At 33.7% G+C, this 27370-nt stretch overlaps 3 protein-coding genes across 5 annotated transcripts; 1 reads left to right on the top strand and 2 right to left on the bottom strand.

The window, feature by feature from the left end:
• The first annotated feature begins 222 nt into the window (after positions 1–222).
• On the top strand, positions 223–17002 carry LOC105768345 (myosin-15). Its single transcript, XM_012588227.2, has 39 exons — positions 223–520; positions 709–837; positions 943–1092; positions 1966–2111; positions 2203–2359; positions 2807–2865; positions 3460–3616; positions 4111–4260; positions 4343–4479; positions 5159–5305; positions 5438–5539; positions 5656–5713; positions 5808–5909; positions 6441–6478; positions 6575–6701; positions 6793–6966; positions 8596–8727; positions 9422–9531; positions 9904–9964; positions 10099–10276; positions 10800–11005; positions 11287–11406; positions 11940–12038; positions 12369–12590; positions 12790–12929; positions 13101–13212; positions 13402–13452; positions 13570–13659; positions 13790–13960; positions 14131–14283; positions 14555–14731; positions 15134–15268; positions 15469–15539; positions 15620–15719; positions 15788–15844; positions 15925–15981; positions 16069–16149; positions 16229–16311; positions 16488–17002. The coding sequence occupies exons 2-39, from the start codon at positions 718–720 to the stop codon at positions 16609–16611; spliced, it is 4554 nt and encodes a 1517-aa protein (XP_012443681.1). The 5' UTR covers positions 223–520; positions 709–717; the 3' UTR covers positions 16612–17002.
• A 642-nt stretch (positions 17003–17644) lies between these two features.
• On the bottom strand, positions 17645–18893 carry LOC105768347 (protein OXIDATIVE STRESS 3 LIKE 1). Of its 3 annotated transcripts, none has more exons than XM_012588231.2 (3): positions 18757–18893; positions 18318–18583; positions 17645–18234 (listed from the first exon to the last, which is right to left on the bottom strand). In XM_012588231.2, the coding sequence occupies exons 2-3, from the start codon at positions 18539–18541 to the stop codon at positions 17901–17903; spliced, it is 558 nt and encodes a 185-aa protein (XP_012443685.1). In that variant the 5' UTR covers positions 18542–18583; positions 18757–18893; the 3' UTR covers positions 17645–17900. The 3 variants fall into 3 exon arrangements, with proteins under 3 accessions (XP_012443685.1, XP_052487692.1, XP_012443683.1); XM_052631732.1 differs by lacking the exon at positions 18757–18893 and adding an exon at positions 18719–18736; XM_012588229.2 differs by lacking the exon at positions 18757–18893 and having other exon boundaries at positions 18318–18707.
• A 1738-nt stretch (positions 18894–20631) lies between these two features.
• On the bottom strand, positions 20632–25726 carry LOC105769724 (guanine nucleotide-binding protein alpha-1 subunit). Its single transcript, XM_012590548.2, has 14 exons — positions 25091–25726; positions 24084–24277; positions 23889–23961; positions 23314–23351; positions 23134–23223; positions 22924–23001; positions 22721–22828; positions 22493–22594; positions 22154–22209; positions 21804–21938; positions 21581–21674; positions 21418–21477; positions 21256–21335; positions 20632–21176 (listed from the first exon to the last, which is right to left on the bottom strand). The coding sequence occupies exons 2-14, from the start codon at positions 24168–24170 to the stop codon at positions 20999–21001; spliced, it is 1179 nt and encodes a 392-aa protein (XP_012446002.1). The 5' UTR covers positions 24171–24277; positions 25091–25726; the 3' UTR covers positions 20632–20998.
• Between the last annotated feature and the right edge of the window lie 1644 nt (positions 25727–27370).

The following is a 27370-nucleotide window of genomic DNA, read 5'->3' as shown; positions in this document are numbered from 1 at the left end:
GAATTGTGAAAGACGAATAGATTTTGAAATTTGAATTTTCAAAGGAGGAAAACAAATAAATGTCTTCAATAACATTTTTGTTTAAAAAAAAAAAGAAAAAAAAGAAGAAGAAATGGAGCGTTGAAAAATCAAAAGTTAACTGAAGCTAGAGTTGAATATGAATAGATTACAGCTCCTGGGCATCCCCACGCAAATTCAAAGTTTCGAAAACATTGGGGTTTTCCCTTCTCTTTCAAGATTTGAAAATTTCAATTTTCCCAGTAACCAAACAAACAGTCAAAGTTATGAAGAACAAGCAAACTTGTCCCGCCCGCTCCAGTAAATTTATAAAAATTTGTATTTACATTCCAAAATAAGAGAAACACAAGCTAAGCAAAGGGCACAGTAAAGAGTGACGTGTCCGATACGATATATTAAAAAAGAAAAAGAAAATCAAAATAGTACTCGTTCAATATTGTTTAGAGTCTACAGCTGCAGTTAGGGCGGGAAGTCGAAAAAATTCACAGCTAATAACTTGCCCGTAATCTCTCTCTCTCTCCTTTTGTCTTTCTATGTCCGTTTAGGGTTTCTTTGAAATTTCCAATGTCACACTCGTCGCACCCACATTTTACTTCACTCTAACTAACAAACAAACAGAACGAGATTCTTTAGGGTTTCATTTTAATTAATTTTCTTCCTTAGTTTCTTGAATTTTCCAAATTTTCTCAGGAACCAAACATGAATTTCCGCAAGGGTGCTAAGGTTTGGGTTGAGGACAAGCACTTGGCTTGGGTTCCAGCTGAAATTACTGATTGCAGAGGCAAGCAGGTCCAACTCCAAATTGGCTCCGGTAAAACGGTATAAGTTTCATTCATTTCCGTTTGTTTTTAAATTCTTTTGGGTGTTTTGAATAGTATTTGTTTGCTTATTTTTGAACTTGTTGGTTTCATTTTCGTTGTTCAGGTGTTAGCTTTGCCAGAGAAATTGTTTCCTAGAGATGCGGATGAAGAGGAAGAACATGGAGGAGTTGATGATATGACGAAGTTGACTTATTTGAATGAGCCCGGTGTGCTTTATAATCTCCAGAGGAGATATGCTTTGAATGATATTTATGTAAGTTTGATTCCGTTAGCTACTCAAGTGATGTTCAAAATTATGCTAAGTTGTGAACTTAATTATTGGTTTTTCGTGCATATTTTCTTTGTAGATGTTCAAAATGGTAATGATTATAACATATGATCAATATGTTTGATTTGTTACTTAAATTTGATGATGAATTTGTTCTGACGTCTGAACCGCCATGTTGGATATATTATCTTTGAGTTACGTATTAATGGAATTATGGTGTTTGTGATCCACTATGCAGCCTGTCTTCCAAATTTGGTTAAAAATATATTTCCCATAAATGCTTGAATCTTGGTTCCATGTGTTGGCGCATTGAAACACTAGTCATCCCCTCGTATTAATTAAGAAACCCGTTTAGTTTCTTTCCTTTTTGTTTATTTCTTACTTATTGCCACGATGATGTAAATTGTGGTCAACGAGATTTATGTTCCATGGTTATCATGCAATATGTTCTTTTCTAATGTAATATGTTCTTTCAGTCAGCGTACCATATGGACAAGTTAATGTGGAGTTTTTACTAGTTATCTAGACATGTTCTTTTCTCTTACTTGTATAGCTTCATTCATTTGATGAGACACTGCTGACTAAATTTGTATTTTTCCAATTTGGTTTTCTAGTTTCATTATGAGATTATTAGTGATTGACTCTGATCTTTTGTGTGTTGTTATCAGTGGTCTTTAGCAAGTCATGACTAACATATTTTAGTTTAAAAAGAAACCATTTTTTATTCTCATTGGTTACGCGATGTGTTCGCTCATGCACTTGTGCATTATTTGTATAACATTTTCTGATTTTCTTGGTATCCTTAGTTGGTAAATTTTCTGCTACCAAACCAGTTACAAAGATGTTTCTCTTTTATAGACGTATACAGGAAGCATTTTGATAGCCGTTAATCCGTTCACAAAACTTCCTCATCTTTACAATGTGCATATGATGGAGCAGTACAAGGGTGCTCCATTTGGTGAGCTAAGCCCCCATGTTTTCGCTGTGGCTGATGTATCATACAGGTATGTCATCTTTGTCTGGATGCTTGATCCATAATTTTGCTTATGGCATGATTCAGCTGGTATCTATTAAACCCCTTGTTTTATAACCTAGGGCAATGATGAATGAGGGTCGAAGCCAGTCTATACTAGTCAGTGGAGAAAGTGGGGCTGGTAAAACTGAGACAACAAAACTTATCATGCAATATCTTACTTTTGTTGGAGGCCGTGCAGCTGGTGATGACCGAACTGTTGAGCAGCAAGTTCTGGAAGTAAGATGGCATAAGTTGACTTACTTTATTATTACTTAAATACCATGGTTACATATATAAACTTTTTTATTTTGCTATTATTAGGTTTTTCTCTTACTGCTAAATGTGGTCTCTCTGTTTTCGCTTTCCTTTGAGGGGTGGGGGTGAGTGGGTGGACTGGCATGTCAGGTAGCCCGCTGTCTTATGAAAGTTTGGCAGCTACTAGCATTTTTTGCTCTAGGTTGATAGCAGATTACTTTTAGAATGGATCAAACTTTATAGCAGATTACTTTTAGAATGGATCAAACCTTTATTTTTCTTATTTTGTAGTTTCATGGAAGCTTAATAGAGGATCCTATAAACTAATTATGCAGTTTAGCCTAGTTCATGTTTTCTTACACACTCTTGGAATGCGCTACCCCTCTTTGCTACCAACTTGCTCTTGATTTCATTTCCTTTTTCATTCAGTCAAATCCGCTCTTGGAGGCTTTTGGAAATGCAAGGACTGTTAGAAACGACAATTCGAGGTGAGATTTAGAACAAGTTTCACAAAATACATGTGGCTACTGGCTAGTGCATATACTTTCTTGTTGAGTTTATATACTCCATCAGCAGTGTATAGGATTATAGTTCTTTTCAAATAGATCTAATAACAAAGTTCGAAGTAAGAGTTTAGCTTCTTTTACATTGTTGCTGATCTTATCCTACTAATCCATGTTGTTTCTCTAATCTTTGATTTTTTTCTTCACTACTGCCCTTATATAGTTGTTCTTCATGAGTACAATTTTTGTGTGATCTGTATTGTTGATTCAATCTGTGGTGTGGTAAGTATCATGATTATAGCTATAATCATGCAAGATAGATGAAACCATGTAGTTTGTTCTTTTGCTTCTGTATCAGTATATGTTTTAAATGCATCAAGATGGGAGAATATAAGATGACTTTATTTGAATGTGTCACATAAAGCCATATCATTGCAACTCAGAATCTGTTAAGCTTGGGCTATTTCCATATTACATTCCAGTTTACAGTTGTATGCTAACAAGATACAAGCGACAGAGGATATAATTTATTTATCTTGTACTATTGTTTAATCCTTATGCTTAATTTGTTTGTGGCAGTCGCTTTGGAAAGTTTGTTGAGATCCAATTCGATGCAAATGGTAGAATATCTGGTGCTGCAGTCAGAACTTACCTTCTTGAACGGTCTCGCGTTGTTCAGATAACAGATCCTGAGAGGAATTATCACTGCTTCTACCAGTTGTGTGCATCTGGGAAAGTAATCTGTCTTACCTTTATCTTGTTATTTTGGCCATATATGTCTCTTTTTCCCTTTTTCTTTTCTTCATTTTCTATCTCATCGTGTTTATCCATGTTTAGAGTTTGTGTACATGCTGTATATATGCTTGAGAGTGTTTTGTTTAATGTTGAGATTGCTGCACTTTCTTTTATTGCTAATATTATGTTTAATTAGTATGCATATACGCATGTTATAATGCTGTTTTGTTTGATTGCGTAGTTCCTTTTTTTACTCTTCATGTTGTTGAATTTTTCCTACAAATGTTTTTGTTAACATACTTCATGTACGCCTATAAGAAAACTGCTGTTGTAGTATTATACTACTTTTACTTTTTAAAAACGGCTTTTGTTGAGCTGAATTGTATTATTAGAATTTAGAAGGTTATTTCATTAATGTCGGGATATAAAATAAGGGCTTAGGTCACTTAATCCCTTAACTGGCATATTTTCATCCCTATCACTTTTTTTGTTCAGGATGCAGAAAAGTACAAATTAGGCCATCCAAGCCACTTTCACTATTTAAATCAAAGCAAGACATATGACCTTGAAGGAGTAAGCAATGCAGAGGAATATATGAAGGCAAGGAGGGCAATGGATATTGTTGGCATCAGTCATGAGGAACAGGTTTGAAAATATTACACTTATCTTTTACTTTTGAATTATTTTTTCCTGGATTAACTTTTGCTATTGTGATTTTTTTTATCAGGAAGCTATATTTCGCACCTTGGCTGCTATTTTGCATCTGGGAAACGTTGAATTTTCCCCTGGAAGAGAGCATGATTCTTCAGTTGTTAAAGATCAGAAATCTACATTGCATATGCAGATGGCTGCTGATCTTTTTAGGTGGGTCACCCTAGAAGATAGCTTTCAATCTTGTCTTGTTTGTCATTCTTGAGTAAAGTATAAATTATAGAACTTTCTTTTTGTTTTCAGTAATGGTTTGGAAACTGTAATATGAATAAAGTAACAACCAACGTTTTTAGAAGTGTTAAAAGTTGTTTCTTATGTCATGTATGTGTTGATAAAAGCAACTATTCCAATTCATGGATGAGCCTATGAGGATTCTTGGATGTTTTCGCAATTTAAAGACAAAATTACCATATGGAACTTGAGGTTTGGATTCGGAAGCACAGTATTTAATTGCAATCAATGGTTTATGTTGATATGTTTTATCACTATTGTGCTAATTGGCTTAATAAAATATTTTCTCAATAAAAAAAGTTGGATTGCATGTATAGTTTGGAACAAAAAAGACTAAAATCAAAGCTGTGATTTATTTTCACTAGTATATGAAACAACTTTTGTAGTATAATTAGTTCAAATTTCAGTAGTAAAAGTATCTACTTTAAACACCTAATAGTTTTTGCACGGATGTTTTGAGTTTATTAAATACCCTGTGACTTGCACATTGGCAATGGCATAGTAGGTTGCTGGGTAGTTCAAGCCAGCAGCTTGTTGATCTATGCAATTTGTAGATTTTCATTCTCTTGTTAGGCATGTTAAAAAATTGCTCATTTGGCAGGTGTGATGTGAACCTCTTGTTGGCGACATTATGTACTCGTACCATTCAAACCCGTGAAGGAAGTATAGTTAAAGCTCTTGATTGTAATGCTGCTGTGGCTAGTCGGGATGCGTTGGCAAAGACAGTTTATGCTCGATTGTTTGATTGGTATGCTTATGTTAATTCATGTTTGGAGGCATTTATTTTATCATATGCTCATATTTTGTATTACTTGCCTTGCCAGCATGGGGTCAAGATTAAACTGTTTCTGTTCTGAAAATTTTCTTTCTATTTTGTAAGGCTTGTTGATAAGATTAATATATCCGTGGGGCAAGATCCAAATTCCTGTGTGCAAATTGGAGTTTTGGACATCTATGGATTTGAATGCTTTAAGCATAATAGGTAAAATATTGTTCTTTGGTTTTGTATGTTTATTTAATATTTTTATCGTTATTATTAGGTAAATGTATAGCTTTATGTTTCTTTTCATTGATTGGTTGTAATCTTTTATGCTCTAGTTTTGAGCAATTTTGCATTAATTTTGCGAATGAAAAGCTTCAGCAGCATTTCAACGAGGTTAGAAGTCAATCTTCCATGCAATGAAGTCTACATTTATTCTGATGGTGCTATGCTCTCCAGTCTTATATATTCCCTTCTTGATTTGTTTCAGCATGTATTCAAGATGGAACAGGATGAATATAAGAAAGAAGAAATTAATTGGAGCTACATCGAATTTATAGACAACCAAGATGTCTTGGATTTGATTGAGAAGGTTTTCATGCTTGGTCTTCTAAAAAGAAATGTTTATCTTGTTTAGTTCTATTTGTTATTTCTGTTGGCAATAGAGCTTTACTTTGGCTATTTTTATCTTCCTAATAGTACAATCAGGTAGCTAATCAATATGGAGCTAAGTACTATTCTTTCCTTTAGTTTAAACATTCTTGTATACCTAAGGTGTGCACTACTACATGTTGGAGACTGTAAGTGCATAAGGCCTTATTTAAGTTCTGCCATTATCATCATGGTGTATTTGGAATACCTTGCAATATCCCATTATCTAAGTTTTGTCCTTTATGGTGCTGTTATTATAAGTAGCATTTCTTTTAAGGGGGTGAGGATGAATCTAACTTAAATGATGTGCACTTGAAATTTGCATCTGTATGATATTTAGTGATTACTGATTAGCAATGCACATGTAGGTACTGTTATTATTTTCACTGTGTAAATTTGTGCTTGAGCAAATATATAACACCCAATTTGTACATTTTTTAAATATTTTTAACTATTGTGCTTGCATATGCAGAAACCGATAGGGATAATTGCTCTCTTGGATGAAGCTTGGTACAGTTTAAGTTCTTCATTATAAATTGGTGCGTGTTGCTCTATACTATTTGATCTGTGCTGTTAGTCCTTATCCTGATTTTCTTATTTGTGCAGCATGTTCCCGAGATCCACACATGAAACATTTTCAACCAAATTATTTCAGAATTTCCGTGGTCACCCAAGGTTGGAAAAGGCTAAATTTTCAGAAACAGATTTTACCGTTTCACATTATGCTGGCAAGGCAAGTAATAGAACATTGTGTATTAGTTAATATAACTATATTCTGATATGGCAGATAATATGATGATGTGTACATCTTCCTTTCTTTCTAGGTTACTTATCAAACAGATTCCTTTTTAGACAAAAACCGGGATTATGTTGTGGTAGAACATTGCAATCTCTTGGCTTCTTCTAAATGCCCATTTGTTGCGGGTCTTTTCCCTTCACCACCTGAGGAATCTTCAAGATCATCATACAAGTTTTCCTCGGTCGCCACAAGATTTAAAGTACGAGACTCTTTTTGGTTTTTGATGGCTTTCCTAAGGAATCAGAAATTTAAAGATGTTTCTAATAATTATGTCATATGATATATTTAGATAATTTTTCTTAGTTATTGTCAAAAACTGCTATTTTTTTGGCTTAAGTCACGATTGGGCCCCTTAATTATACTCTTTTTCCTGCTTTGGTACCTAAGCTTTTTTTATGCCACTTTGTTACCTAAACTATCATTTTTGTCCCATTTTACACCAAAAGTTACCTATGTACAATAATAATATGCCACATGTCACCTTATTGGCAGGTTTTATATTTTCGGGTAAACTGAAATGAAAATGATAGTTCAAGTACCAAAATGGGATAAAAAAAGTTTAGGTACCAAAGTGAAAAAATAGATATAGTTTAGGAGCCAAATTGCGACATTAGCCTTTTTTTTTCTTCAAACACCAGTGTTGCTTGGACAAAGCATTTTCTACCCGCCTATCCATGTTGAAGCAACATGACACAGATTTGAGTGTGGCATATGTGTCCAGTATGGTGATTCTTATTAGACTGGGTCTCTTTCATGTACAGCAAATCTTAAAACCCCAATCCAGACATTATAGGAAAAAAAGATATTCTGATGGGGTAGTGTAAGAAAGCATGAGAGGAAGTTTAAAGCTGCAATTAGGAGCTTATTGCCATGGGAGGGATTGGGCTCCCGAGGCACATTCACATCACAGCCTGCTTTATTTTCCTTTTTTTTTTTTTTCCTTTTTTAACCTTTGCTTGAGCATTTTTTTTTTAAAAAAAAAGAGCAGAATGGTAGCTATTGTCAAGCAGAAAGAAAACAAAGAGGACATTCAGGGGTACCGTTAAAAGAAAATGACATGTGGCTTGCAACTTGCAATGGTTTAAAAAACTAATAAATAGAAGTTTGTTTGAGATTTGGGGGGGGGGTTAAATAGAAACAATTATTAGGTCGTATAAAATTGTTATTGTGTCACCATAAGCCCTTTTATAAAATGAGAGAAAGGAAGAATATGAGCTGACCCTCGGTTTGGAGTTGGATGGGTCAATTTGTTCTTACTTTTCTTAACACGGTGTTTTGCTCGAGTCGAATGGAATTTTCTAATTTCTAACTTTTAGAAGTAGGACTATTATGTTCACATAAGTTTTTACAATGATCCCCATTTCTGTATCTTATTTTCCTTCACTTTTAAGCCAAATCTGCAAGTAACATATTTTACCAAAAGATGAGTCTGACAGATGGACACATACTTTTATTGGATACTCATACTCGAGTACATGTAACATAGTTGAGCACTTATTTTAGGAAGCTCTTGTGAAGGTTCAGGCATGCATAAATGCATGTTGTTGAATGCATTTTTTAAGAGAATAAACTTATGAAAGGAATTTTTGGCTATGTCAATCTTTTCTTTCTTGTGGTGCTGATATTATTCTTTGTTGGATCATACTTTTAGCGGGTGGAATATTTGAAGATTTTGATGATTCATTTTCTTTATTAATGTTCTTGGTTGAGTGCCTTGATTACTAAAAGATTTCCCTGTTAACTTGCCTATTTAGTTGTGATTTACTGACGAGGGCTTTCTGCTTAGTGTAAGCACATCAGGCATAATTATTTTTCCTTTTCTTTATAGCAACAACTTCAAGCACTCATGGAAACCCTCAACTCAACAGAACCTCATTATATACGCTGTGTGAAGCCAAACTCATCAAACCGGCCTCAGAAATTTGAGAACCTTAGTATCCTTCATCAGCTACGCTGTGGGGTAAGTAGTCTCTTTTATGTATGCTTCCTATGTTGAACTGTAGTGCGAGCAATCTAAATGGAAAGGTCAGTCTAAAGCTTTGTGCTCCTGATGATGATTAGTCTTGTGTTGTAACATTTGACCTTGGCCTTTCATGGTTACATAATTATCTGTTCATTACTTTCCTAATCTCTTTGACTGCAATTTCTTTTACATGGAAATCTCATCCATGTATTTTGGCTCCATTTCATTCTGGAAGTTCTTTATTTCTAGTTGATTTATGAATCTGTATTAATTTCTACATGAAAATGGGTTCTAAATTTCTAAAACACTACTTAAACGGTCCAATTTGCAGATTTCTTTGATAAATGGCAGGAAAGTATGTAAAAGCTTACTAGCAATGAAGGCATATCTTTTACATTTTCAGTCAGACTTGAAAATGTCTCTTTTAGATGAAGGAATAGAATAGGCAAGTCTGTTAACAAGAAATTTCCGATGCCATTAATAATGCTAAATACTTGGTATGCTATGGAAGAGGTTCCTGGTGCAAGTGACACACAATTAATTCATGATTGGTTTTACATTTATTTCAATCTGACTGCCTGTGCATTTCTCCCCTGTGGCACATGGATATCCTCCCATTCCTGGTCTTGATTCTTGCTAAATACTATAGATTTGATTTGCTGAGAACATTTTTTTTTTGATTTGGAATTAGGGTGTTCTGGAGGCTGTTCGAATAAGTTTAGCTGGCTATCCAACTCGACGGACTTATTCTGAATTTGTGGACCGCTTTGGCTTGTTAGCTCCAGAATTTATGGATACAAGGTTGTATATGTTTTCCAAACATACCTGCATATCGTGCAGATTATCATATGCACATGTAAAACTGCATATTTCCTTAATTTTCTTTAGGATTGTTAAAATATAGTCAGTATCTCCCCGTATTCCTTGTAGAAATCCTTTTTTCATCTCTGGTAAAATCTCTGCTTGTGCAGTATTTTGCATATCTAGTTCTCCCAAGAATTTGCTTACAACTTGCCATTCTTTGTTTGTGAATAGTTAAAAGGCATCCTTGCTTCTCCATGGTTGTGTTTTTCTAGATTTTTTTTTCTAAAGAAATCCATTTCTTCTCTGTTTTGCAGTTCTCTGTGACTTCTTTTTCTGTTTCTTGTTTAACTTTTAAAGCTATATTTGCAGTTATGATGAAAAGAGATTGACTGAAAAAATTCTGCAGAAGTTAAACCTTCAAAATTTTCAGGTAATTATGATTAACATTGTATAAATAAATTATTTCCAAGTTTTTGTTGCTTCTTTTGCATATCTTTTGCAATTTTGTCTTTAGATTGCCTATTTTTTTTCTTCTAATTCTTCATTTTCAAATATTTTGTGCAGTTGGGCAGGACAAAAGTGTTTCTTAGGGCTGGTCAGATTGGTGTTTTAGATTCACGAAGGGCTGAGGTTTTGGATATGGCTGCAAAACGTATTCAGCATCGTTTGCGGACATTTATTGCTCATAGGAAGTTTATTTCAGCCAGGGTTGCCGCAATTGCACTCCAGGCATATTGCAGAGGTTTTCTTGGCGTCTGGATACCAACTTTTCTTACATAACTAATCTGTTATTCACTTTTTGTTTTGCTGCTTGAATCTTTCTTTTTCTTTAATGTTATTCTCTTTATATTCTTCAAAGATTACATTTGGCTATATTTTTTATTTCACACAAAATTAATATCTGATTCTGATGTATGGCACGAGGGTAGATAGAATATGAATTGAGAAGCATTGAGAAAAAAGGAATCGAGAGAATTTAGGTAAACAGAGGAATAAGAGAGGAGGCTAGAGAATCAAGCCTTGAAATTATTCAATTTATCAACATAATAACTTTGATGTTCAAAATATATAATGGAGATTTAAAAAAAAAAACTAGCACAAAACTTAAATTACATATTCTTAAATCAAAATTGAAATTACAGAATACTCATTTGATTAGCCTCTTCTGAGAACAAAATGTATTTGAGTCACTAACTATCCTTTCCATGTGATTGTCTCATGCATTCCATCTAAGCTGTAGTACTAAGTTACCATGATTCCTACAGGATGCCTTGCTCGAAAGATGTTTGCTGCAAGGAGAGAGGCTGCAGCTGCTATTTGTTTACAGAAATATGTCCGCAGGTGGCTATTGAGGCATGCGTATCTGAAACTAATTTCTGCAGCTGTTTGTATACAGTCCAACATTCGTGGCTTTTCAACTCGTCAAAAGTTTTTGCATGGAAAGAGGCATAGAGCTGCCTCTGTAATCCAGGTGAAATCAACTTCATCTAATTTATATATGCATTTCTGTGCTATCTTGTGGTTTTCAATATGTATATGATTATGTTCATCATGGTTTTATGAAGTTGCACTCTGGGCACGTGAGTGATAAACAATTAATGTGTTTCCCCGTCCTCAAATTCATAGCATGCTTAGCATTCAATTGCTTATTTTGAAGCTGTTTCACCTTTTCTGCTTTTTTTGAGAGTTCTGTAAAATCCTTTGCAGGCTGCAATGTGACTTTTAATATATTCTGTTTCTTGTATTGAGCAGGCTCATTGGAGATTGTGCAGATTCCGCTCTGCTTTCCATAATTATAAAAAATCTATCATAGCATTACAATGTCGTTGGAGGCAAAAACTTGCAAAAAGAGAGCTCCGAAGGCTTAAGCAAGTATGTGGAACTGCTTTTTCTTGTGTTTTCTTTCGCTGTAAATGGCATATTAAATGTGTTTTGTGGAATCTGCCTAGTGCTACCTCTAGGGCCCAAGAAAAAGTACTTGAAGAGAAGAGAATCCTTGTTCGTTGAAAACTGTTCTTTGAATACCTTAAACTTCATTTTAGTTTCATTAAATGTAAAGGTAGTTGTACGCACTTATTTAGTAAGTCAAATGTTTGGTCAACAATCTTCATGTGTGAGGTATAAAGCAGGGTAGGAAAGTCCTATATTTTCCAGGTGTATTAATCTTTTTAATAATTGTTGATTGTACTTGTTATGAATTTAAGGAATTGTAGAAAAGTAATCAGTAATGATTCCTAGTTTTCTCAAGTTTGACTTGAGAAGTGAGTATTCATTTAAGATCAGACCTGTCTATACAAGGAGGTGGAATATTCCTACTTATGCATTCAATAGAATCCCAATTCATCATCAAACTTTCCACATGTTAAGTTTCAATGCATGACCACTTTTGCATGTGCATTTTTCAGGAGGCTAATGAAGCAGGTGCCTTGCGGTTAGCTAAGAGCAAGCTTGAAAAGCAATTAGAAGACCTAACATGGCGGCTACATCTAGAAAAACGAATGCGGGTATCGCTTTTATTTTTTTAATTCTTGTTTTAGAAAAGTTAGGTGATCATATAAATTTGGGAAGTTTGTATTTTGGTCTTTTCTTTGTGGTTATGGCTAGTGATGCTAATGACAGGGTTCTCCACTTTCTATAAAAAGCTGAATCGCTTAATTATGAACTGGAATTCTTAACTTTATTGTGTATAAACTTGGCAAGCTAACTGTTCAGTTTGTGCTATAAATATCTGGCTCTTAGATCTTTGTTCTAGTGCCTCTATTCTTTTCCTTAATAAAATACTCTATTATTCTACATTCCATTTCCTTTTTTAATTTAAATGTGGCAATCTGCAGGTTTCCAATGAAGATGCGAAGTCAGTAGAAATTTCGAAACTTCAAAAAGCCTTTGAATCTTTGAAGCTTGAGTTAGATGCAGCTAAGCTAGCAACAATTAGTGAGTGCAACAAGAACGCAGTGCTGCAAAATCAATTGGAATTATCAAGAAAAGAGAAATCTGCTTTGGAAAAGGAATTTACTATGATCGCTGAAATGAGAAAGGAAAATGCATCACTTAAGGTTTGTGTTTTGGTGTTGATTATGAGTATCTCATGATAAGTCTAAGAGCACTATTTACGTTCTGCTTTGGGACTTTGTGGTTTACTTTGTCTGATTTAAATATTTTCTTATATATTGAATTTAGAATATGCTTTTGTATATTCTTTATCTGCTTTATTATTAATAAGGACTTTCCATTGGCTTCCATTTACTTTTTCAGAGTTCTTTGGATACCTTGGAAAAGAAGAATTCTGCCCTGGAGCTTGAGCTCAAGAAGGCTCTAAAAGATGCCAATGATACCGTTGACAAGTTGCAGGAATTAGAACAGAAGAATTCTGAGCTCCAGAATAACATGCAGAGGTATCTTTGATAACTGAAACTATTATATTACTTTTAGACTTAATGCATACATGTCTGCTATGAGTGCTGTTTATTTGGTTGTCTTGCCATCTGAAGTGAATATATTAATTTGGTTTGCACAGTTAATTAATTTTACTTCCTGATTCATTTTGTTTGGTGGTTTTTTTTAAGTTTGGAGGAGAAGCTCTCACATTTAGAAGATGAAAATCATGTTCTACGACAAAAAGCATTGACCCCATCCCCGAAAAGCAACCGCTCTAACTTTTTAAAGTCATTTTCAGATGTAAGTGCTTGTGTGTTTTGTCTTTGATGGCTTATCACTGCGCTAACCATAGTGTTTGTTTTTCTTGGATGATGCCAGTCTGACAGGCATTCTTTTTTCAATTTCTTCTTTATTTTCTTATTAAATTTGCATTTTTTTGGACTTGCTGAGAAGTGGTTCATGTAAATTATTGTTTTCTTAATGAACCAGAAATATGGTGGTATGCTTAATCTTCCTTTGAATGACCGGAAGCAAGTATTTGTAAGACCCCTCCCAATTTCTCATTTTTTCCATGAGAAAAATATTTCTGCATTTCACTAATTTTAGCTCAACTGTTGTGCAAGTTTTAAGCTTTCTTCATTACATTCTTTTCTGCAGGAGTCTCCCACTCCTTCAAAACTTATTGTACCTTTCTCACATAGCATGTCTGAATCAAGAAGACCTAAACTAACAGCAGAGAGACAACAGGTTTCTTGTTTATACAAATATCATTAAGTTTATTCTTTTGATTTTCATGAGATCTTTTAGTAGATAAATAGTTTCGAAATTGATAGTTTTACATTTGCATGACTTAATATATAAGTATCTTTGTCCACAGGAAAATTATGAATTCCTTTCAAGATGTATCAAAGAAAATTTAGGGTTTCACAATGGTAAACCGCTGGCTGCTTGTATCATATATAAATGTCTCCATCATTGGCATTCCTTTGAGTCTGAACGGACAGCTATATTTGACTACATAATAGAAGGAATCAATGATGTTCTGAAGGTACTATTAGACATTATCACAAATTTCATGAAATTGAAAGGCCATATGTAATAGATACTGCTGATGATGAGTCATATTTCATACCTTCTCTCAGCTCAATCCCATAATATTTTTAGCAACTTTTTTGCCTTCTGTGGATGTTACCCATATTCATCTGGCCTTTTTTGCAGGTTGGAGCTGAAAATGAAACCTTACCTTATTGGCTGTCCAACACCTCAGCACTTTTGTGTCTGCTGCAGAAAAATTTGCGATCAAATGGCTTTCTGTCTGCTGGCACTCAACGTTCTGGGGGAAACACTGGTTTACCTGGGAGAGTTTCTTATGTGAGTTCCGTTGCAATATTTTGAAAATAAGACTTTTTCTGGTTGTAATTTTGTTATATATGGTAGAGAATATTTAATTTCTTATCTCTATTTCTTTGAAATTTTAATGCAATTCTAGCTGAAAATATTTCCTGAGTTTTGGTTATCATGTTATCGTTATCATATGACTGAATAGTTGACACCTTTATGAATTGGTCTTCTCTTGATATATTTTTTTCTAATGATAATCATTATTGTTGTATGTAACTGATTTTGTTTATGATGCCTCCAGGGTCTAAAATCCCCTTTCAAATACCTCGGGTTCGAGGATGGTATGTCACATATAGATGCAAGATATCCAGCAATACTATTCAAACAACAATTGACGGCCTGTGTTGAGAAGATTTTTGGCTTGATTCGTGACAATATTAAGAAAGAATTATCTCCACTTTTGGCACTGTGCATTCAGGTTTGTATTCAATGTTAGATGTTAATATCTTATGCAGATCTAGAATCTAAAGCCAAAAATCAAATTTATAAATTACTTGGCCCCAAGATTAGTTTTGATTATTATTTAGCTGTGTGTGTTATGTCCCAAATAATCTCTGCATTGTGCGGTTCAAGTGCTTAGCTTTTTATATTGAGTTAACTTGACACTAAAAAGTAACTTAGGCAGAAAGGCATTAGGTGTCTGATTAAGATTTGATCACGGTGTTTTTTATATATGTTGTCATGTATATGCGATCCTTTTATTTATTTATTTTGTTAAATAAGGTATATTTGTTTGGATTCTTGTGAGGAAGCATCAGACTTTTAGTTGGTTAGAAACTTCAAAACTCTAATTGCTGGATAATATTTGTTAATTTTGAAGGTGCCAAAAAATGCACGAATGCTTGCTGGAAAATCAAGATCTCCTGGAGGGCTTCCCCAGCAATCACCTAGTAGTCAATGGGATAGTATCATCAAGTTCTTGAATAACCTTATGGATCGTTTGCGTGAAAATCATGTAGGTGTAAAAGTTTAAAGCAAGGTGTATCTCTTCTAGAAACAATAATTACTAGTTTGCAGTTGATCCTTAAACCTTAATTGAGAAGGTCATCATTTGTGTGCAATAATGAAGAAAATTTATTTAGAGCAGTACTGATAAAAATAATCCCAGCTTTTGCTTCTTTAATTACCTTCCTGACCTAACCCCTGTGCATGTAGGTACCCTCTTTCTTCATTCGTAAGCTGATAACTCAGGTTTTCTCCTTCATCAACATGTCTCTTTTCAACAGGTATGTGCTCATAGTATCCAAAATTATCCTAAGATTCAATTGGTTGAATGACCAGACTATTAAGTTGAAATTTTCTCCAGTCTTTTACTTAGACGAGAATGTTGCTCGTTCTCAAATGGGGAATATGTTAAATCTGGCCTAGCAGAACTAGAGAAATGGATAGGCAATGCAACAGAAGAGGTAAATAACTTTTTTCTGTGAGTTATTGTGCTAATGGTATCAATATTCTGAAATATTGCAATATGTAGTTTGCAGGAACCTCATGGCATGAGCTAAACTATATTAGACAAGCTGTTGGCTTTCTGGTTAGTGTCCTACATTTTTTTGGCTAGTTAAACTATAAATTATGAAGTTTGTTCACTTTTTTCCTTCTACATTTATTTAGGTTATACATCAGAAGAGGAAAAAATCTCTGGATGAGATCAGTAATGATTTGTGTCCGGTAAGTTAGTGCTTATCTGAATCCCCTATCTCAAGTTCACCCTTTTGGACGCTAGTCATGTTTCCTTGTATTGTGGAACTTGTGCAGGTCTTGACTATCAGGCAAATTTACCGAATAAGTACCATGTACTGGGATGACAAATATGGCACTCAAAGTGTGTCAAATGAGGCAAGTTATATAAATCAGGGCCCATGTTAAATTTGTGTTCCATAATGTCCCTTGGGTTTCTAACTTTATTTACCACCAGGTTGTTGCTGAAATGAGGGAGATGTTGAACAAGGACAACCAGTATCTTGCCTCAAACTCATTTTTACTGGATGATGATCTGAGGTAATACATTCTGTCAAATTTGTGTATAATTGAACTTACTGGAGTAATGGCACGTCATGCCTTTTGAAAGTGTGTTTTCCCTGCCAGAACCCACTTGGTATTATTATACGTGAATACATGTTTCTATGTATATCAATTTGATTTGCTATTGATTTCAAATTGTTTTCTGATTGCAGCATTCCATTCTCAACTGAAGATATAGATATTGCGATACCAGCAATAGACCCTTCTGACATTGAACTCCCTGCGATCTTGTCGGAATATTCATGTGCACAATTCCTAACGCAGAACCAAAAGTAAGTCTACCGTATGATTCCGAAGGCAGCTTTTTGAACTCACAGTATAGCTCGTATTGAAAGTTAAATGCATCGAAGATAAAAGATTTAGCAGCAAAGAACCTAGAAACTTGTGAAATTAAGTCTATATAAACTGCCATCTCTCTTGATGGCGTCCACATTGGGTAGCCGTAGGACTTAGGTAACCACATGGTTGGCATTGTTTAGAGATAGCCATTTATTTGGGTTTTAAATTGAGAAGGATGCTTCTTGTTTTTTGTCTTGTGAAGCTTGTCCTCTCCTGTTTTGTCCTTTCTTCATATTTGCTTTTTTAACTGTAGAAATGCTTTCATGTTGTATTCTTATGCCTGTATACAGAATGTTTAGATTGTACATAGAACTGCCATTACTGCTCATGGACTGAGTTCTGGACATTTTTTTTTTCAAGTTCTAATTATTTTAAAGAAAAACATAAATGTTTAGTAAAAAATGTTTTTAAGATTTGACAGATCAAATTGAATTTGATTGAGTAAAAATTTATCAAGCCAATTATGAGCCTACGCCTTATCGTTAGCTTCTTTATTGTTAATGAAATCTTTATTCTTCTTTTTTTTACTTCATTCCATTTTAATTTGATTGACTATGACATTCTTATCTAATCCATTCACATTATTTTCGCCACGTTAAGTATTTTACAAATAAAGTTAAATAGTAATATTATATGTAGTTATATACACATTTGCTATTTTGCTGGTTGTGAACAGTCCATCACCTCCATCCTAGGACCCAAACAGATAAAAAGTAAACTTCAGAAATCAATAGAAGTACAAGACACTTTCTCCGTTTACTTTATTCAGTTCCATCTTTTGAGGCGAGCGATTGATAAGCTTTTACCAAAACTTTGTTGAAGTTTTTAATGTTTATGAGAATTTTTAATTTATACCAATATCAATATTTTTAATAAAAGCTTTAAAAATTTTTGTGTGCTCCACTCTGAAGCATTACGATGATTAAAACTTTTTTTTAAAAAAAAGGTTGAATATTTAATAGACTTTAACTTGAATTTTAATGTCTATACGTAAAAGAGAAAAAGTACCGCTCAGCATGATCATCCACATGCATTAGGGTCAATAAAATATATATCAAGCTCTGTAAGAAGCAAAGCAAATTAGTATCAATTTTGTTTCTTAAGAGTTAGTTTTATCCTCAAGTAATGAGCAATCGGGATGAATGCTTCCCATGACAGTGCCGTACACCAGACAACGAAAAGGACAACCAATTAGAGAAATTCCGGCTACGACGAGTAAGGGGGTCTTATATTATTGAAAGAAGTGGGGGTTTGAGGGCGGGTGCAGAGGGCATGAAGTTAGAAGTAGAGTGGTCACTTGTGGTAGCAGAGATACTTTCAGAGCTACCCATTGCAACAGCTAGAAAAGCCAATCTGCTTTTTCTTGAATTCATTATGGATTTGATGGGTCTTTTGAACTTGTTCTTGTCCCATGCATAGTTGATTGCTAACAGGTTTCTCCTCCTCCGTGTATAGGCGTTTTCAGGTTTTGCTATCTCTTTAATCGATGAAGTGGATGAGCCATCAGCTAAATTTGTGAAACACTTGGATTTCCCATTGTAAAAACTTGAGATCCCTCTCCTGTTCATAAACCCAGTTTTTTGTTTACATTATGAAATCATAAAAAGAAATTTTAATGTAAGCGGCGGAGAATAGATACGAACCTCATAGGCAAAACCTGTTGAAGCGAATCCATAATGTCTAAGCCACCTTTATAAGAGCTTTCCACCTCATCATCATCTCCGTCGCAATCTCCACCATCGGCAGATCCATCACTATTCATCCCGATCCAAGACGACGACGTCGTGGTGGTAGACGATGAACTCCTCCAATCATCTTCCTCAACCTCTTTCCTTTGGTTCAGCGCCGTGGATGCATTACACGCCATTCCCGATACAGTCGAGATATTAATCACTTCTTCGCCAAAATACTAAAATTGATAAACAAAGTAAGAATAAGAAGACAGAAGAGTTTGTTTCTTAAAACAAAATGGCAAGGAAAATGGAAGTCTTTGGCGAAAAAAAACAAGGATAAGTTAGATTTTGATGACTGAAATGTTTATTACTCAAAGTTTAAAGCAACCAACTGGGGCCTTATCCTCACCCACTCATTGTTGATGTTTCCATTTTCTTTTTCTTTTTAAAAAAAGAGAGAGTATAATCAGTTGTTTTCGAAGCGCACGACTTGTTTGTTTGCACCCGAATGTGCTTTATCGCTGTGTAAATGTTAAGTGAAGCGATGAGTCATAGTTACGTTCTCATCTTAAAAAAAGTAGTGATGAGCAACTGTTACGTAATTAAATACCAAGAATGGTTGGCAATTTCACGTGCCACGTGGTCCAATTATAGAAGCAAGGTGTTGGTTTACTACATGTTCAGGAACTGTCTGTCTCCGACTCTGACGTGGTAGTTCGTACTTACAATGTCCGCTGACAATGCATTTGCGTTATCCATATCCTTTATTTATTTTTGAAGCTTGGCTTTCTTACCCTACCTTTTTTAAAATTTATTATATTTCTCTTAACATTTTTAAAACATAAATATTTTCTTTAAAACTATTTCTAAACGAATTTGGTTTAAAAAAGTAATATAAAATGAAGTTGATGTTTTCTATTAATTAACTTAATAACAAACAGTTTAATTGTAACATAAAGTACAATGTTTTAAATAAAGATAATATACAACTATAAACTATCTAAATTTAAAATGAAATTAAAGGTAGGATATCTAATGATAACATTATTCAATTATATTATGATATATTTAATATATAAATAGTTCAATTAATAACATGTTTTACTATTTTTCCATTTTTGTGTCATATGTGATAAGCTTTTTTTTTATTGTAAATATGTAATTGTAAAAATAAGCCAAAATTGCAGCTTATGAAAATATAATTAAGGCTAAATAATATTTTATGCCAGCGCTATAACTTTTACCATGCATGAAACAGCTTTTTTTTTTTTAAAAAATCATAAATATACCCCGAAAAGAATGGGTTGAGCAGAGCCGAAGGGTTTAGTTGGGAAGTCGGCTTGAATGGGCCTATGGGTTTTGTAGTATCGGCGTAGAGAGTCGGTAAGTGGGGCTAGTTAAAAGGGCCCGGCCTCAGTTGTTTTATTTAATATTATTTTATAATAATAATAATAATAAGGAAAGACCGTAAGAGTTCGACACGTGTAGAAACAGTTCAAGGGGTCGGTCTTTCTTGTTCTCCGTCTCAGATCGCTGTCAATGTACGTTTTGGTTAGTTTTATTGTTATTTTACTCGCCATCTGCTGCATCATCGAAGGCCACGCGCTTCATATCCTAACGGATCACCATGTATAAAAAATTATTATTAAAGAAGTAATATTAAAATGAGGATATAACTTCAAAAATGTAATATTATATCTTAAATAATACTAAGGATTAAGACATAGGAGATCTACCTTAACAGTTTAAGGTTTAAGATTCAAGCCCTAACAAAAATATTGCATGTGCTCTCAAGTTGTAACATATCAAATATATATCAGATTAATCATAAATTTTTTATATTAAAATGAAGAATTAGAGCAATTAAAAATACATAAAAAAAGAATTAGTTAAAATTCTCAAATCCAGAAGTAGTGATGTAGCTAAAACATTTATCAACCAAGAATATAGGCCATTTAATTTTGTGGGTTAAAATTCCCTGTTATCACTACTTAGGTGGCAAAAAGAACCCATATATTGTGACAAACACAACTGCCAGTAACAAATTCAGTTTAGACCACAAACAGACCGCCTAAACTTATCCCTCTATTATTTTTGTTTCTAAGAAAAGGCCTCACTTTGGGACAAATCGAGGCTCAAAGAGTAAAAGGAGAAAACTCCAGTTTCTTTCTTTTTCTTTTTGGCTTAATTAATAATCATGAAATAGTGGCTTAGTTATATTTTCAAAAACAGGGTGTAATGCCAAATTCCCAGACAAGAATAATCATGACGAGAATTACTAGAATATTATAAACAATGTGTTGTATTACTAGGAAATAAAGAATGTCTTTTCATGTTCATTGTTCCTTCATACGTCTGATCCGATACACCCCCCCAAACCCTGAAAGACAGAAACAAACAAGAAAAACAAATTCCTCTGGGGAATGTTTTACCCTGAACAAATCAGAGTCCCTAGAATCATGGGGATTTTAGAGAAGATTTTTAACAAAAAAAAATTTGATCAACAATATGGGGAAATCAAAACTTTTAGCCTGTGATGAAAATATGATATGATATGATATGCCAGCATTTCAAAAACATCCAAGATGGTGTGATGATCACATTCTTCATATTATGAACAAGTCTTTGCAATTAGGGTTTTGTGATCTCGTTCACAACAACCCAGCCTCGAACAGATTTCTCCGTCTCAAAGACTCATCAACGAGCTTGAAAGTTTTCTTCACAAGCTTCTGGTCAAGGGCAGTGGTTCTATATATCTTAAAGACTCGGTCAACTCTATCAGGGGCTGTGCTTTGAAAATACAGCTCCTCGAATTTCTTCTTTACAAACCTGAACAGAAAGAGAGTTCATAAAATTGTCATAAGTTGAAAAATTCCTTCTTCGCAAAGAGGGGAGATGAATTGCTTACTCGTATGCATGCTCGATCTCTTGCTTTCCAGTTGAAACTGGCTGGTAATCTTTGAACCACTCGCATACATTTAGCGGAACCTATGGAATGTTGAATGTCAAAGATCACACTCATGCAAACACATAAATATTGTAATTTTATACCCATTATACTGGCTTTTACCTTTAGAACCTTGTTTTCGAATATGTCGAATTTGTTGAGGAACAGCATGAAGGATGTTTTCTGTAAAAAACAACCAAGTTTTTACATTAAGTTAAATTCCAGCTATAACCAAAACCCTTTACCTTGTAGACACACAAAAAGCATAATATAGCATAAGGAAAACCTCAAAGCATGGTTGCTTTAAGACCCAATCAAAGAGTTCTTTTGTCTCCACCATCCGATTCTTCTGTTCGTCCTCAAAAAGAGTTTGATCATACCTAAACCACAACGATTTCTAGGTTAATATTTCTGTATTTTGATACCAGGTTCAATATAGAAGCAGTGTTGTATCGTTACGTGTACAGACAAAATGGAATCTGCAGATGGCAAAAGCAAAAAGGTCTTACTCGCTAATAGCAGCACAAAAGATCACAGCCGTAACACCTTCAAAAAGATGGATCCATTTCCTTCTCTCATTTCTCTGGCCTCCCACATCAAAGAGTCTGTATACTTCACCACTTTTCTTATTCTCCCCCACAGGGCTGCAAAGCAGACATCATACATAACAACATGAGTTATTAATCAAGTAACCCAATAAAATGCATACAGGAACCTATGCTGTATCGATGATCTAACCATTGATTTAAGTCACCTTACCAAAATATAATTTGCATAGATCATGTCAAACATGAACACCTATTTGAGTACCTAATTGAATTTATCCATATAATCAAAGGAGAGACTAGATATAATTCACCTGAACTGAATTTCAACAACACCAGTTGTACGAACTCTTGCATATAGAACATCCTCCTGCAATATGGAACAGAATAAGAAGCCGATGGACAGAGTTTGTAGTTCTTAAAATAGTGCAATGTTACCAACATTGCATGTTAAATAGGCTAATAAAGATGCAGACAGGACCAAAAAGAATTCATTTTCAAGGTTTTTTTTATCATTCACACTCATCTTGTTGAGGGTATAAATCATATACATGATAATTGTTTTGATGAGCAAGGACGTATATTATAATTGTCTTTATCATATATACATGATAGAACTTCTTTAAGAAGGAAATATTGCAACTTCTAGATACCTTCGTGGGAATATAATTTGCATCAGACAATCTTTGCAAATTTTCCATGAAATAATGAGTACAATCTGGAACTTGAAGTTCATTACCATGAGCATAGGTTTCCTACAAGTACACAGAGTGATTAAGTACTAAAATACACCATCGAAAGGACCAGTTTCAACAGGTTCAGTAAATTCCACACACAAAAGGAGCAATGCTTAAACAGCTTAAGGTAAAGCAAATAGGCACCTGAATTGCAGAATCTTTCCAGAGAGTTTCTATCTCCTGTGCAAGTTCTCTATTAAGACGTGGATAGTCCAACCTGCTTCCGATTTCTGATAGTTTCTCTCCAATAACCTGACAGAGTAAAGAAAGTGTGTGTAATACCTTGACTACAAATCAAAAACTGATTTATTCAAAAAAAATGCAACATGAAAATGATGAATTCAAACCTTAATTTCGTTGGATAAAACATATTTGGAAGAATCTGCATCATTTTGAGCAAATTCCTTTGATCCATCATACAGTATCTATCAAACCATGTTAAGCTCAAGTTAAGAACATCGATAAAGATCCTCTTATGATATAAATAAAATTCCTCGTCATAGATAACTGACACCTGAAGGGAAATAACCAACACACCCTTTTCAGGTTTTGCGTACTTTTATAGTCTGATAGATGTTTGCATGGATGACTGAGATATAGCTCTTCAGCTCGTCCTCGTCAAAGCCAGTTTGAAACAGAAGCTTTATCTACAGATAAGAATAAAAGAACAATATACACACCAGCATTGTAGACTGATAAGAAATCAATTCAATAAAAGGCCAATCAATCTGTCTTACCTGCTTAAAAATTGTTGACTTCCCAGATTCACCAGCACCTTAAAAACAATGAATATTTAAGTCATTGAAAGAACAAGAAAGAAAACAAAAAGCATTGCTGCAAATCAGCACGAACAGTTTAGGCTGCTCAACTTCGTATCTCAATTGTTAAGAATTAATCGATCAAACATTCTTTGATACTAATCTAGGTGTAGCAAGTATAAGCATAACCAACTACAATTCTATGATAACCATTACTATTTGCCAGTCTTGGACAAAAACAAATGAAAAAAGTGCAATTTAGCTATCAATACAAACCATTAAACAAATTAGGTGATAAAGACTAATAAGCATGCCAAGTCCTCTATAAGCATGAACATTTTCCATAGACAAACAGAAAAACACATGACATTTAACATGCTCCTATTCATATCCATAAAATTTGGACAGTGTTAGAACATGAATGGTTCCATATCAATGTCTTCAACCACTCAAACATAATAATAAGAATTTAACAGTCAAAATACGAAAGTACAAAGCTCATTTTTTGCTAACGAACAAGGCAAAAAATGGAAAGCAAACTAAGTAGCACACACCAAGTAGTAGAAGTTTTTGGATATGCTTCTCAGCTTTTCGCTCTTGTTCAATTCTCCTGTCAATTTCTGCAGCCTGAAAATGAACAAACTCAAAATTAAACTAAATATACACTGTAAATAAAACCATGTCCAAAGGGTTCGTCCAGTTGCACTAAAATAAAAGGATGGTCTATGTTGCATGTAAACTGTGTTCACCTGTGCATTCTCCTCGGCATCTGCTTCAGTGAAACGACGATTTTTACTGCATAATAAACCCATATTCTCTAGAACAGTAATCAGCATAGAAGATGCATAAAATTAAGCACCAAAAGGCATCTTATGTGCCCTTGCCTCCATCAGTATTCACTAATAAAGAATTTTAAGGCAACAATGATTACAGTCGTCTCCTCCTACAAGAGATCCTTTCGTAAGAAACCATGAAATTTCTTAAAACAACTTAATAAGCTTTCTAGCAATAGTCCACAAAATGGCAAGAAAGTTTCTTTTACTACAAACATGAGAAAAACTGCCTGAAATTCAGGTTACAAACAAACTCATGATCAGCAGTCAAAACATTCCAAAAAAACTGTACAAATATAAATCAAAGCATATCATAACTGATTAAATTCCCTCCCCCCTCCCACTCAGATGTAAGCCTACAAATCAGCAATCAGATTCCATTTTATTTCACGTGAATCTACAAACTTAATGTGAACATGACATCGAAGCACATGGCCACGTGCTAGACAACAACTAATAAACCATACATGAACGTCCATTTCTGTATTCACCATTACCCACAACAACAATATACCGTCCTTTAGATGTTTACAATGTTTTTGGGACTTCATTACCCTCCTTTACAGCATAATTTTCATGCCTCCTCGACTTTTTCCACGAAATATTAGAAACTAAAGTGCTCAATTGTGTCAAACAAACAGAAATTAACCCACAAATCTTAGCTGCTCACGGGATCACTCACCGGAAAACCTTTCAGTTCAAAGAAATGGTAAGGAAATCAGTAGAATGAAGGTTCTCACTAGTTAAACAAAAGAAAAAATCAAAACACAAAAAATGAGCATACCCAAAATCCTCCTGATCTAATCACCAAAAAACCAACAAAGAGATCTCCAAAAGCAGGCCCAAAAAAACCCAAAAGATCTAAAGCACAAAAGATTGGAAGTTCAACAAGATGCAAACAAAAATAAGAAGAAAAAACTTACCCAATAACAAGAAGAAGGGTCTGGTAAGGTTGATAGACTAAAAGGGTTAGCTTTAGATTCGTACAATTGGGGCAAGAAAACAGAGAGTGAAAGAGGTTTTCTTTTGAGGGCCAACTATGGATATGTTATTTTATTAGTGGTAATAAAAAAAATGTTTTGAAACTTTGTTCAAGTGTGAAAATTATAAATAAACAATAAAAATTGGAATTTTAAAAGAGAGATTTTGGAGAGCAAAACAAGGAAGAAGAAAGATGGAGACGCAAGCAAAGCAAAGCCAAAGGGAAGAAAGAAGGAGCGCCGAAAGTGTTGGCTTTGGTTGCCTTCTCTTTCTTTCAATCTTCAGTCAAAGTTAGAAAGATCTGTACTTTTTTATATATAATAGAAAATTTTTAAACATCCTCCTCCCCCATAAAAAAATGTGTATAAATTACACAAGAATATATAGTATAGTGTTTTTATATAGCGAGAGAAATGGGTGTCTCGGGAAAATACATAGACGCGCTTAGACTGGAACTCTGCTCTGCTCTGCTTCAGCTTCAGTTGCTGCCATTGCCATTGCCTATCTTTTTCCTTTGCTTTTTTCCCTCTGATCCTCTCTGTTCACAAAGTCTCGAATATCTTCTCACATTTTGACCATAGAAAAAATAATGCACTTTTTATTTGCGTTTTCTTTTTCAAAATAAAAATTAATGCTTTGTTTGAATTAATATTTATTAATTTAATAAATAATTTTAAAAAGTGTTAAGACCTCGATAAAACTACTCAAGCTCAGAGGTATTACAGCTCAACAAAGAGTAGGACTGCCCGAAATAAGCTCCAGCCTAAAAGCTAATTTCATCCAAATAAATTTGGATAACGATCATATCTTTTCCCCGGGTGAAATCACAATTTTTTTTAATCGAAATTATATTGTATATTTTTATAATAGTTTAAGTTTTTATAATTTTTTAAAAATTAAATTATTTTTTATCATTTTTTATATTAAAGTACAATTTTACTTATAAATAATAAAGAGATTTAAATAAAAAATTTATTTTAAGGAGACTAGGACTCTATCTTCGCCACTATTTTTTACCAAACGCAATGTAAATGTTGGAAAAAAAGATACTTTGGAAGCTTTGAGGCATATTCTTGATTAGTAAAGGTAGATATTTGAATCATAAAATTATGGTTTTATATTTTACTCTATGAGATCTTTATAGCGGTATATCATATGCTCAAAATGATTGAGTGATGAATGAGAAGTTGATGCTCAAAGTGAGTCACTTGTGAATTAAGTTGAGGAAATTGAAAAGCTTAAGGTTATCATTCGTTGATCACTGCAGCCGTGCTCATCTTGTTGTTGTGAGCGGAAGAATCTATCTTAAAGAAACTGTCTAAACAGGCTTCAACTGCCAGTATACTATTTCAATTTACTTTTGTTTTCTATTTTCCAGTTATATATGTATTAATGTTATTCTTGTTCGATCTTGTGATTGATATAAAAGTTTTATATTATTGTATTTTACTAACGCTTATGCAATAGTAAATACTCTTGAATTAAATTTTTATTCCAAATAAAAAATTTTCTTTTTGGCATTTACAATGAAATTACTTGTTTACCTTAATTCAACTTATCTTTTATTTTATAATATGAAATCTAAAATAAACATTTTTAACTTCTAAAAAAAATACTTTTTGGACAAAATGATAAAAGATTGTGGAACTTTTCAAAGTAATTCTTAGACGATTTTTCAACTTCAATAATATCGATGGAAGAAATTAGGCAAAATGTGAAAATAAATAAATCAGCGAATTAGATTTAGGCAAGTCGGGGAATGGAACTCTAAGCAACATTTCACAAGGACTTATAAATACTGAAGTCAGGCGATTAAGCAATGTATCATCTATCCTTTTATTCACTTCAATATTTCTTTCCTTGCAGTCCACTTACCATTCATCGTAGACCCCAACATTGTGTATTATGTAATATTAATACACTCATTTTACGATCATAGAAATTAAAAATAATTTTAAGATATAAAATATCTTATTTTAAAATGTTTTAGATAAATTCTTTTAACATATTAGTATAATTAAAATTATTTTGATTTAACGTCCTACGTAAATCATTAGTTACTTTTTAAATTACAGCATCTACAAGTTTGGTCTAAATTAATTTTAATTTAATAATGGAGATATTCCAATTACAAAGCATAATTAATTAAATATGTTACTGTTCTAACTTAGAAAAATAATTAATTAGATCTTTTAAGTTGTTTAATTATTATTGTTTAAAAT

Source organism: Gossypium raimondii, chromosome 5 (genome assembly GCF_025698545.1).
Source record: "Gossypium raimondii isolate GPD5lz chromosome 5, ASM2569854v1, whole genome shotgun sequence".
NCBI lineage: Eukaryota > Viridiplantae > Streptophyta > Magnoliopsida > Malvales > Malvaceae > Gossypium > Gossypium raimondii.
This window is presented reverse-complemented; position numbering and strand designations above follow the sequence as displayed.

What these genes read in the sequence shown, in the direction of transcription:
- LOC105768345 (XM_012588227.2), top strand. Translation starts at nt 718, where the DNA reads ATGAATTTCCGCAAGGGTGCTAAGGTTTGGGTTGAGGACAAGCACTTG. An exon ending in GAGCTGCCTCTGTAATCCAG is followed by an intron (nt 11,006 to 11,286) that starts GTGAAATCAACT and finishes TGTATTGAGCAG; the next exon opens with GCTCATTGGAGATTGTGCAG. An exon ending in AGGAAAATGCATCACTTAAG is followed by an intron (nt 12,591 to 12,789) that starts GTTTGTGTTTTG and finishes TTACTTTTTCAG; the next exon opens with AGTTCTTTGGATACCTTGGA.
- LOC105769724 (XM_012590548.2), bottom strand. Translation starts at nt 24,170, where the DNA reads ATGCTGATTACTGTTCTAGAGAATATGGGTTTATTATGCAGTAAAAAT. An exon ending in ATGCCGAGGAGAATGCACAG is followed by an intron (nt 23,962 to 24,083) that starts GTGAACACAGTT and finishes GTTCATTTTCAG; the next exon opens with GCTGCAGAAATTGACAGGAG. An exon ending in TAAAGCAACCATGCTTTGAG is followed by an intron (nt 21,478 to 21,580) that starts GTTTTCCTTATG and finishes TGTTTTTTACAG; the next exon opens with AAAACATCCTTCATGCTGTT.
- LOC105768347 (XM_012588231.2), bottom strand. Translation starts at nt 18,541, where the DNA reads ATGGCGTGTAATGCATCCACGGCGCTGAACCAAAGGAAAGAGGTTGAG. An exon ending in CAACAGGTTTTGCCTATGAG is followed by an intron (nt 18,235 to 18,317) that starts GTTCGTATCTAT and finishes GTTTATGAACAG; the next exon opens with GAGAGGGATCTCAAGTTTTT.